The following is a 12,738-nucleotide window of genomic DNA, read 5'->3' as shown; positions in this document are numbered from 1 at the left end:
TGACCCATGTAGTAATTGTGACTTTTGCCTTTGCTTTCCTAAGCAGTCTTTCATGGGGTTCATTTAGTTTATTAATCTCAGACCTTGCCTCATTGTCTGCATCTCTTCTCAAGAAGTTTAGATCGGCAGTCATCCTAACAATTTCATTTTCCTGGAAAATTTCTTTTGGAGCAATCTGACCTGCTCTGTTCTCGCAGGGCCTTAGCTATCATCCTCCTACAAATCCCATCTTTCCTGGCCCACATGTCCCACGTCATCCTTTTTCTTGGCTTCTTTCTTCCTTTTGTGGCACATATCTTCCAGTACCTTCCAAAGAAAGGATGCATGGGAATAAGTTTTTGCTAACCTAGCATCTGTCAATGTCTTTTTTTTCTCCCATACCAGTGGTAGAATTCAGCAGTGGATGTCTTTTTTTCTTCAGAATTCTGAAGACATTGCTCTAGTATTTTGTAGTCCTCAGTCTGATATTGAGAAATCCAAAATCATTCAGGTTCTTCATCGTTTGTGATCCATTTTTCCTCTCTGAAAGCTTGCAGGATCTCCTCATTTACTCCAGTGTTTCTCAGTGATGAACCCTGTTATGGTCCTATGCTTGGATCCATTAAGCACTGGTGAGCCTTCCACCTGAATTTCTGCCTTGTGGATCTAGGACGTTTTCTTCTAGTATTTTTTAATTTCCACCTTAAGCTTTCTCTATTTGCTCTTGATGGTATGCCTGATACTTCCTGGACTGGTCTTGTAATTTTAACTTTGTATTAAAATTTCCATCTTTATGAATTTTTTTGTTCTACTTTTTGACAGGTTTCTTCCGTTTTGACAGGTGTCTTTTTGACAGGTGCCTTCCATTTCATCTGTCGCGATTTTTAAAATGTCTTAAGCAGTCTTTCCCTGTCATTTGTCCATTGCCTAAAAATAGTTGGTTCATTTTCTCCCCTGGTTTTCCAGTTGTTTATGGTGGGAATTCTCTGTTGAGGTTTCAAATTCTGCCATCGTTTTTAATTTCCAAGAACTCTTGTGTTATTTGTAAGCTCTTATTCACATTTTACAATTAAAATATTTTACCTCTAAATATAATGATTTTCAAAAACACTTTCATCTCCCTTTATAGGCACTGTATTCTCAGATTTTCTCTTTGATTGCTTAAAAACCTCTTTTTAAGAGGTTTTCCTCAGTTGGGAGAGAGAAGCTCTCTTTTTTCTCTAAGTTGGAGAAGACCTGGGGGCAATAAAGTCTTCCTAAACTGACCTTGGGCTTCCCTCGTGACTCAGACAGTAAAGAATCTGCCTTCAATGCAGGAGACCTGGGTTCGATCCCCAGGTCGGGAAGATCTCCTGAAGAAGGGAATGGCAACCTACTCCAGTATTCTTTCCTAGAGAATTCCATGGACAGAGAAGCCTGATGGGCTATAGTCCACAGGGCTGCAAAGAGCTGGACTCGACTGAAGCACCTAACACACACAAACTGACCAGTACTCCTTATTTTACCCACTGCCACTCTCAGATGTACCTGATGGCGCCAGGTCTTGAAACTTCTGATGATTTGGAGGAAACTGGGTCAGTTTCTGGGCCCTCTCTGGGTGTGACCTCTTGACTACATTGTATAGGGTTTGGATCATACTACTTGCATGCTTTGCTTGATACCCTCAAGTTACATATTAATTGTTTAAAACCATACTTTGTTTTTTTAATTTGGGTCAGTGCAGCTATGGGTATTGCTCCTAATCCAGCCCCCATGAAGTGACCTGGGCCCCAGTGAGAACTGACTTGAGGATCCAGTCTTTCCCCATATCAGTTCATCTTCAGTGTGCCAGAACCAGAGTGTGTTTGACCCCTTGTTGATATACAATTAGATGAGTGTTTTCCTGTAACACAAAACATTAAAAAGCCAATTTTCTCTTATATATATAGGTGATAAGTTTTTATGATCACAATCAAGGAAAGGCTTTAATAGACATAGCTGTCTAATAGCTGCTACAAAGGAAAGTTAACAATTGTTTTTATTGAACCAGATGATGATTATTATTACTATTTATAAATATTATATGTATAATTATTTTATAATTATTATTATTTTTGAAAGCTGCTCCCAGATTTTTTAAAGTAGGCTTTTGTTGAAGTAGTTCTAACACAGGAAAATACATAAATTATAAGCATAATTTTTACAATATAAATACTATAAAAAGTATAAGTATAACCAGCACCTATATCAAGAAATAGAATGTTATTTGAATACCAGAAACTCCCTCCCATCCTCTCTGTTTCTTTTGTCCTAAAGATGATTACTACCCTGACCATAGCTTTGCTTTGACTGTTTTAAAACATTTAATAAATGGAATCAAACATTTCTACTCTTCTGTGTCTGGCTTCTTCCCTTCCATGGTGTATGTTTGAGATTCATCCGTGTTGTCATGTGCAGCAGTAGCTGGTTGGTTCTCACTGAAGTATGATACTTCACTGCGTAACCTACCACATTTGTACATTCCACCACTGCTAGACCTTGGTTTTCTTTCCAGCTTGGAGCTATCAGTAGTGCTGAAACTATTATGAACATTCTTGTACATCTTCTAGAGAACATACATTGTACATTTCTCTTGGGCATATAGCTAGGGGTGCTAAGTGCTTGAGTATGCAAGTTTAATATACTTAAACCAAACAGTTTAAGTGGTTATACCGATTTATACTCTAGCCAGCAGGATATGAGGGTTCCATATCCTCTTATATACTTAGTATTGTCAATAAATATTTTCACCCTTCTAGAAGATGTATGTGGAGAAGGCAATGGCACCTCACTCCAGTACTCTCACCTGGAAAATCCCATGGACAGAGGAGCCTGGTGGGCTGTAGTCCACGGTCGCTAAGAGTCAGACACGACTAAGCGACTTCACTTTCACTTTTCCTTTCATGCATTGGAGAAGGAAATGGCAACCCACTCCAGTGTTCTTTCCTGGAGAATCCCAGGGACGGGGGAGCCTGGTGGGCTGCCATCTATGGGGTCGCACAGAGTCGGACATGACTGAGGTGACTTAGCAGCAGTAGCAGCAGCAGAAGATGTATGGAGTATCTCATTGTATCTCAACTTATGACTGAAGTTGATCATCTTTTAACTTTTTTATTAATCATTTAATATTTTCTTTTGTAAAATTTCTATAAGTCTTTCCCCTATTTTCTATTTAGTTGGCTAATCTTTCCTCATTGATATATTGTAGGGTTGCATATTTGGGGTTTGCTTCTTTGTCATATAGGTATATTATAAATATTATTTCACATCTGAAATAATGGTGTTACTTGATAAACCAAAGTTCTAAATTTTTAGGATAATCCAATTAATCAGGGTATTCTCCCCTTACAGTAAATGCGTTTTGTGTTCTACTAAAGACATTTAAAGTCATGGAGATCGTCTGTGTTTTCCTCTATGGAAGATTTATTTTCCTTATTTTCCATATAGGTATTCAGTTGACCCAGGACCGTTTACTGAAAAGACTATTTTTCCCCCATTGTATGCAGTGTGCCTACCTTTGTCATACATATGGGGACTACACGTGCACAGGTCTGATGCTGGGTGTGTAATCCGTCCCATTGGCCTATTTGTATCAGACTGTACTTCCTTAAATGATGAGAAGAATTCACTAGTAAGCCATCTGCTTGGAAATTTCTTTATGAGAATTTTTTTATGTGTTTTGTTTTTGGCCGCGCTGGGTTTTCACTGCTGTACATGGGCTTTCTCTAGTTGTGGCCAGGGGGTACTATTCTTCATTGTGGTGCCTGCGCCTCTCATTGCAGTGGCCTCTCTTGTGGCTCTTAGGCTCTAGAGCACAGGCTCAGCAGTTGTGGTACATGGGCTTAGTTGATTGAAGGCATATGGGATTTTCTTAGACCAAGATCAAACCTGTATACCCTGCGTTGGCTGGAGGATTGTTAACCACTGGACTACAGGAAAGCCCCTGTGAGGTTTTAAATTGAAGATTCAATTTATTTATTAGATATAGGACCGTTCAGATTTTCTGTTTTTGTGTGTGTGTGTGTCTGTTTTGGTATACTATACCTTCCTAGAACTTAGTCTTTTAATTTATTGGCATAAAGTTTACTCATTATGTTATTATCTTATAAATCTCTTTAGAATCTGTTTGATGTCACCTTTATCATTATTTTGTTAAATTTATTTATTTTTAATTGGAGGACAATAAATAAATAAAATTTATTTTAATTGGAGCTTTACATTGATGTGTTGGTTTCTGCAATATAGCAGCATGAATCAGCCGTAGGTATACATATGTCCCCTCCCTCTTGAACTTCCCTCCCACCTCCCACCCCATCCCACCCCTCTAGGTTGTCACAGAACACCTAGTTGAGCCCCCTTCGTCATACAGCAAATTCCCACCAGCTATCTATTTTACATATGGAAATGTTTATGTTTTGATGCTGCTCTCTCAGTTTGTCCCACCCTCTCCTTCCCACACTGGGTCAAGTCTGTTCTCTCTGTCTGTGTCCGTATTGCTATATCATTCTTGATAGTGGTAATATGTGCCTTCTTTCTTTCTCCATTAGTCTTGATAGAGGTCTTTTGATTTTTAATTAAGTTATTGAGTTCTGTTATTTTTGTTATTCCTTTCTCTTTTGTATTTAATATTCTATTTTTCTGATTTCTTGAGATTGATAATTGATATAGATAGATAGATAGATAGATATACATTTCTTTCTAACCATGCCGTAGCTGTATTTTGTTATGTTTCATATTTCTGTTACCATTTAGTTTACAATATTTTCAAGTTTTGTTGTGATTTCTTCTTTATCAGTTATTTTAAAATGTATGGACTAGTTTTAAAATATCTGTGGATTTTCTAACTACCTTTTTGGTATTTTGCTATTTATTTCTGGTGTAACTCCACTGAGTTCAGAGTACACATTCTGAATGATCTGTGTCCTGTGAAATGTGTTTATCCTACTTTGGTGGTGATGGTTTAATCACTTAAGTTGTGTCTGACTCCTGCAAGCCCATGGACTGTGACCCACTAGGTTCCTCTGTCCATGGGATTTCCCACGCGAGAATACTGGAGTGGATTGCCATTTCCTTCTCCATTTTGGTTAATGTTATGTATGGACTTAAATATATATATTCTGTCATTGTTGGGTATTCCGAATATTCAGTATATCATTTAGGTCAAGTTTATCTTATAGCTCAGATCACCCCTATTCTTAATGGTTTGATTATCGAGTTTTGGAGAATGGTGTGCAAACATCTATCATTGTTAAGATTTCTTTTTTCCTTTTATTGTCCCAATTTTTACTTTATACATTTTGAAGTTATGTTACATGAAAATATAGATTTGTTATATATTCCTAGATAATTGAACAAACCTTTAGTCAATGTGAACAATTTAAAAGTCTGTTTTCTCTAGTTAAATGAGATTTGTCTGATAGTAGTATAGGTACACCAGCTTACTTGTGGTTAGTGCTTGCTTGATACATCCTTTTCTATTCTTTCTTTTTATTTCTGGGTCTGTATCTCTGGTAATACTCTCATGAGTGGCTTATAGTTGGATTTTATTTTTTTAAATACAGTCTCATAACCTTAGTTTTTAATAGGATAATTTAGACCAGTTGCTAATATATATATATAGTATTGGCTGTCTGCTATTTTATTATTTATTTTCAATTTTACTCACTAGCTTTAAATCTCTTTTTTGTCTTCTATCTTGCCTTCTCTTGAATCAACTATTTTTATTGTTCTATATTCCCCCATAAGAGCTTGTATCTTCTTTAACTGTCTTTTATTTCTAAGTCTAGTAAATAAAACCAGGTTATTACTATCCAAAATAAGTAATTCCCAGGCAATGCTAATAACTTGAAACAATGCTATTTTTTTTTCATCTTTTGTGTTAACTTTTCTTATGTATTTTAATTATGTATATATGTTCAACCTCTCAAGACATTTCTAGTATTATTTTGTGCAATAATATTTTAAAAATGATTTTGTTTATTTATTTTTATTTTGACTGTGCTGGGTCTCCCTTGTTGCGTAGGCTTTTCTCTAGTTGCAGGGAGTGGGGGCTATTCTTTAGTTGTGGTGCATAGGCTCTTCTGGGCTTCCCTGGTGGCTCAGAAGGTAGAGAATCCACCTGCAATGAGGGAGACCTGGGTTCGATCCCTGGGTTGGGAAGATCCCCTGGAGGAGGGCATGGCAACTCACTCCAGTATTCTTGCCTGGAGAATCCCCATGGACAGAGGAGCCTGGCGGGCTGCAGTCCATGGGGTCACAAAGAGTCAGACACCACTGAGCGACTAAGCACAGCACACACTCCTCTCTTCTGTTATGTCTGATAATATACTGTTAAATCCATCTATTGGGTTCTTTATTTCATTTATTATATTCTTCAGTTCTAGAATTTTCACTTGATTCTTTGGTTCTAGTTCACTGTTGAAATTCTCACTCTTATCTGTTTTATTGAACATAGTATTCACACTTATTTTTAAACCCCATGTCTGATAACTTTGGTATCTGAGTTCTGAGGATCTTTGTCTAATATTTGCTTTTTATCTTGAATAATTTCATAGTACTCCTGGTACTTTAAGACTGAATCCTAGACATTATGTATGAAGGAGTGAATAGGCTCTGGATGATGTTATTTTCCCTCCAGAGAAAGCTTGCCTTCCCTCTGTTAGACAGCAGGAGTGAAAGCAAACCTTCCTAATCCATCAGGGACTCTTTAGCTGGAGATTGGGTTGAATGTTCAAGAAGCCCTTGCTACTGAGTTGTAGCCCTCCAGGAGTCCCAGCTGAGAGCTTTATATGTTTACTGTGACCACCACTCACCCCACCCCAAGAAGGTCCTGAACTCCAGTTTTTGGCTCAACGGTACTGTAAGACTATAGAGAATTCTGAATTTCTACTTAGCTTAGTTTCTTACCTTGAGAAACTTAAGAATTCATCAAATTCTGTGAGGAAAAAAACTGAATCACCTTTCTGCATTTCTATTCTCTCTCAAATGTTAGACTATCATTTTGGTCTCAAGTTATATCTGATGACTTTAGACAGATTCTTTTTTCTATGCAGATTTTTTCAGTTATTTTTTGCAATAATATTGGTCTGCCACAGGGCCACTCTATCAGGTCCAGAAGCAAAAGTCAGTTCTTAAGATTTTGAGATTTGGCAAAACAGGTGTTTAAACATTCTTTCTTTTGAGTGAAGATATGTTATTCTAAGCTCACAAGGATTTTAGCCTTGAAGTGCACCTGTTTAACTTTCTTTTCCAGATAAGTACAAGGAGATGATGATGATGATAATGATTATAGCTCTTAATAGATTTTCTGGAGGGAGTAGGAGAAAAAAGTGTTGAGGGAGGCTTGTTCTTGATAGGCTTTCCCAGGAATCTTTGCATCATCTATGTTAATATCAAGTGCTTATCACTGCATTTCTTGGTACAAAGTCTTAAATAGACAAAAGACAGATGTTCACAAATATGTACCAGAAACTAATGTGCATTCAGAATTCTGCTTGTTAATATCAGGCTACCATGAGACCAAGTGAGAATGTTGTTGAGTAAGTGTGGAGTTTGTTTGTGGGGAGAGGAATCATCTTACCAGACAACTCATGAGACCATGGCCCATATCCCAGTAGCAGAGTCCCATTTCTAATGACTAGTACAGTCCTTTCCCCAAATTCAGGGCCTTGCCTCCAAGACATACTGGATGTATCCTGGCAGATTTTCTGCTTTGTTCCTAATTTTCTGTGCTCACATATATATCATCATGGTACATTTTCCTCATATCAATGTCACATTCATATAGGTCTGAAGACATTGCTTCCTTACCAGTAGCGTGCATGTGTGTGAAGTCACTTCAATTCGTGTCCGACTCTTTGCAACCCTATGGACTGCAGCCCACCAGGCTTCTCTGTCCATGGGATTCCCCAGGCAAGAATACTGGAGTGGGTTGCCATTTCCTCCTCCAGGGAGTCTTCCCAACCCAGGGACTGAACCAGTGTCACTTCTATCTCCTGCACTGGCAGGCCGGTTCTTTACCACTAGTGCCACCGGGGAAGCCCTTACCACGGCAGAAAGTCCTAACTTGATTAGTAGATATCAGTGTTTCACAGCCTGACTTTCTGTTTTCCATCTGAATGCTGAAATGAGTTCACAAAACATAAATGCTGGTTTTAGTAGTTACTCTGAAAGCTGAACTTTTTTTCTACCAGATGTTGACCTCTAGTTGCAGTGGTTTCTTAAGGCCACATCTAGGTTATTTTAAAGCCCATATCACTAAAATAGATAAGATGCATGTTTTTTTTTTTTTTCCCTTATCTGTTAGCATATTGCAGTCTCTATAGGTTTTTCGAGACTTTAAAATTCAGGTAACTTCTCTGTAATCACAAAGAAAATAAATATTTTACTCAGGCCTATGATTTCTGAATGCCATCTCCAAATTTTCCTGCTTCATACATAGTATATTTGATCAACCCGGTCCTGCCATGTCTTCTATCCACCTCTTCTCCCCTTTTTCTATATTCATTTCAAGAAGTCTTCAAAATTGCAACTTCTTTGTTAGCATTATAAACAAGGTCATGTTCTTATCCCAACTAGATGTTTTACTATGATAAAACAGACATGTTTATTTTTAATGTCTTTCAGACTGGGTGATTACACCTATGAATAAGAAATCTATTCTCAAGGCAGATATTCCTGAAGGAGAATTGGGTCAGTGGATGATAAAGGAAAGATTCACTAGAGATAGTTGCTGGAAATATGATGACCTGTTGGAATGGCAGCATGGAGGCCAGGAGATAAACTTGGAGCAAGTGGTGCTTGCTCATGAGAAAACTTCGTCTGTGGTTGGCGACCAGAAATGTGATGAATCTGGGAAACCCGGCACCATGAACTCATCTTTTGTTCAAAGTCAGGGATTTCAATCTAGCAAAAAAGCCTTTGAGTGTAGTGAGTGTGGAAAAGTCTTCACTAAGAGTTCAACCCTCAATAAACATCAGAAGATTCATAGTGAAAAACTTAATGCAAATCAGAAAATTGTTATTAAAGAGAAGCGATATGAATGTAGAGAATGTGGGAAGGCCTTTCACCAGAGCACACACCTCATCCATCACCAAAGAATTCACACTGGTGAGAAGCCATATGAATGTAAAGAATGTGGCAAGGCCTTCTCAGTGAGCTCCTCACTTACTTATCATCAGAAAATTCATACTGGAGAGAAACCTTTTGAATGCAACTTATGTGGAAAAGCTTTTATCCGAAACATACACCTTGCCCACCATCACAGAATACATACTGGAGAGAAACCTTTTAAATGTAATATATGTGACAAAGCCTTTGTGTGTAGGGCACATCTTACCAAACACCAGAATATTCATAGTGGAGAGAAACCCTATAAATGTAATGAATGTGGCAAAGCCTTCAATCAGAGTACAAGTTTTCTTCAGCATCAGAGAATTCACACTGGAGAGAAGCCTTTTGAATGTAATGAATGTGGAAAGGCCTTCAGGGTGAACTCTTCCCTTACTGAACATCAAAGGATTCATACCGGGGAGAAACCTTATAAATGTAATGAATGTGGGAAAGCGTTCAGGGATAATTCATCCTTTGCTCGACATCGGAAAATCCATACTGGGGAGAAACCTTACAGATGTGGTTTGTGTGAGAAAGCCTTCAGGGACCAATCAGCCCTAGCCCAACATCAGAGAATTCATACTGGGGAGAAGCCTTACACATGTAATATATGTGAGAAAGCCTTCAGCGACCATTCAGCCCTCACTCAGCATAAGAGAATTCATACTAGAGAAAAACCTTACAAATGTAAAATCTGTGGGAAAGCCTTTATCCGAAGTACACACCTGACTCAACATCAGAGGATTCACACAGGAGAGAAACCTTATAAATGTAATAAATGTGGGAAAGCTTTTAACCAGACTGCAAACCTCATTCAGCATCAGAGACATCATATAGGAGAAAAGTGACATGGAAGAGCCTTGAGACTGAGTGTATTAATTATTGAATGCAGGAGAATAACCATGAAAGCTTACTTGAAGATAGTCATTTTTTTACTGAGAGTCAAGGTTCACAGTAGTTTGGGTTTTGAGACCTTAAGAATGGCAAATACTCTTCATACTTCAGGAAGTATCTTGGTTGAATAGCAGTGATATTTAATTAGTCTGAATTACCAAGTATCAGAACCAGAATGGACCTTCATTAACAACGTGGAAATTAGTTCACCATTAAGAAAAATTATGAAATTGTAAAAATTAAGGTGAGAAACAAAGGAACAAAAAAGAAAATGGTCTGTAAGCATTTTACTTTACTTGTAGGAGGATTTCTACCTTTAATGGAACCTTTGTTTTCCTCACCCCCTACTGCTGACACCAGTGTAAAGAAAGTACAGTTATCTATGCATTGGCCCAGGAGTTAAATTATGCTTCCTGCCTTCTGCTTCAAACCACTTTTTGTCAGATTTCCCTGGTTCCTATGTCCACTGGCTTCTTACTTGTATTCTCCTCCTGGGATAATTCATTTGAACAGTGTGTCCTCTTTTGATTTAGCAACTCCTAATTGGTAGCATCACGTCAATTACTACCACCCAGTTTGCTCTTGAGGACTGGTGACTTGACCTCATACACAGCCCATGATTCTGGATATTGCACTAAACCCAGCTTTCAGAACACGGGACCCCTTTCTGGAAGGCAGAGGTTGATCTAAATTCCTGAGTTACCCAGTTCCTCTGGGCTTCAGCTTGACTCTCACCCTTGGATAATCCCTAAATTAGGGACATAGTCTATGCAGACATTTCCTTGCAATTGTTCTGCATTGTAGTACTCGACACATGGCAGTCAGGGACATGCTCAACTTTGGGTGTGATGATTCTAAAACCTCTATGTTCTGGGCCACCTCTGCTTCTGTGACTTGCCATTTCATGATGTGCAACTGATGAGGTTAGAGCCTCAGGCGGGTTGTCAGAATGCTCTTAACCACCCTTTCCCTTGGCTGGGCAGTCCTCTGTGTGCACTGCATTAGAGTATATTTGTTGCTCCCAGAATATTGAACTGCTGGATCCTGTTCCTTGCCTTCCTGTTGTCTACTTTTCTGAAGGTATCAACTCTGTTCACGGAAGATGGAGAGAGCTTTGAATTTCTGATTTTGCATTTAAAAGTTGCCATTTCCTCTCCACCATCTGGGTATTCTACCATTTAAAGATTACCCCATTCTGACAGTACTGAGCAGCATGTTGAGTAATTCCATGGAGTGATCAGCAGTAATTCCATGGAGTGACATTCTGTGGCAGGGGCCGCTCCCAGAAGTTGGAGTGATACTCTAGTCCTGCAGGTACAGTTCCCTCACTATCTTTAATTCTTTAGTGCTGTCAGTAGAAATCACAGATAAAATAACATCCATGTGCCTTCAAATACAGCCCCTCATGGCACCTCCCCTTCCCCATCACAAAGAATGAGGAGCCCACACTACTGCAGGCTGGAGCATGCTAAGGCATGAAGGTGGAAGAGCAAGTCAGCTGTCATCTGGGAAGCAGTGTGGCAGGTTCCTGGTCTGTGAAAGTGCTCTCCATCAAGCTGGTGACCTGCCAGCCCCCATGAAAGCTGTACCTCAGCTCCAAGTTATAGGAGAGGATATTCTTTGTGATGGTGGAATCAGGACTTCAGGTTGAACATAGACTTGGAAGCTTCCAGTAGCTTAAAGTCCAAGTTCTCTAAATTCAGCTACCACCTAATAAAGGCCGTGTACTTGGGTTGCTGTCTCCTGTTAGGTGATCAACAACTCATCCTTTCTCCCCGGATGACCTGCAGGTGAAGTGGCATTTCAAGAGGTTGCTTGGAACCCATCATGCCCTGGGTCCATACATGTTCATCTGTAGCTTCTCAGGGCTGGCAACCCCAGATCCAACAATAAACTTGGAAAACTGCTCACTGCTGCAGACATCTGCTTTCAGTACTATCCCTGTGTCCCACTGGTCCTGTGACCTCCTTACCTTGAATCCCTCACAAGAAACACATTTCTCAGCTAAGTTCTTCCTTTTGTTTTTAATAAGAGCTGTTGCCCCTTGGTGTTTGCTTGCCTTTGGGCTAAGGTTCCTGCGCCAGTCACCCCAGCGACAGCTGCAGCAGCTGTCCTACCAGCATTAGTGCAGTCTGATGGCCCTCCATCCAATGACAGTCCATTTTCCCTGAGACCGCTCCTGTTAGGCTTGGGTCTTCATGCAATTAGACCTCTGAGATGACTGGTCACTCCCTTGTCTGGAAAGGCAAAAATAAATGGCCTATTAAAAATGCCTGAGCCGACTTGGATGTATTTATACTTCATCTGACCTGACTATTAGCAGTGACTTTATTCTGCCACATTACTAACACCTTATGTATGACCTTCTCAACTAAGGGAGCCAAAAGTTGCCTGGGTGCTATTTTGTACTTTTTAAATCTGAAGTAGTCTGACTCTGCACGCCAGCAGTCTGGCCTTTGGCTTAACCCCAAAAGTGCATTTTTGAGAACGCTGACTTAGAGTCCCTCAGCCACCTTTGCTTCTGCCAGCCAGTCTGCATGGCGTTAGAAAAGAGTTGAGCAGTTACTGACAGGGACTTTTCTTTACCCAAGCCTCCTAGATGGAGCAGTTCATTCTGCAACTCACCTTTCTAGTTTTGCTGAAAGACACTGTGACAGAAGATGAGGATCACTGGGACCCTCCATCCTCAGCACATCCAGCCCATCCCTCACTACCCCCTGGTGGCACAAACACTTC

The 12,738-nt window shown here is 39.5% G+C and overlaps 1 protein-coding gene across 17 annotated transcripts in view; it reads left to right on the top strand.

Annotated features, from left to right (window-relative positions):
• Positions 1-12,275, top strand: part of ZNF454 (zinc finger protein 454) — a 49,510-nt gene extending 37,235 nt beyond the window's left edge. For all 17 annotated transcript variants that reach the window (XM_059888885.1, XM_059888886.1, XM_059888883.1 and 14 more), the window contains one exon: positions 8,623-12,275. In XM_059888885.1, the coding sequence (XP_059744868.1) occupies positions 8,623-9,956 (1,334 nt within the window). In that variant the 3' untranslated portion in view covers positions 9,957-12,275. The remainder of the gene's footprint in view (positions 1-8,622) is intronic.
• The last annotated feature ends 463 nt before the right edge of the window (positions 12,276-12,738 follow it).

Source organism: Bos taurus, chromosome 7 (genome assembly GCF_002263795.3).
Source record: "Bos taurus isolate L1 Dominette 01449 registration number 42190680 breed Hereford chromosome 7, ARS-UCD2.0, whole genome shotgun sequence".
NCBI classification, from domain to species: Eukaryota; Metazoa; Chordata; class Mammalia; order Artiodactyla; family Bovidae; genus Bos; species Bos taurus.
Note: the sequence above shows the minus strand (reverse complement) of the source record. Positions and strands in the feature narration are given on the sequence as shown.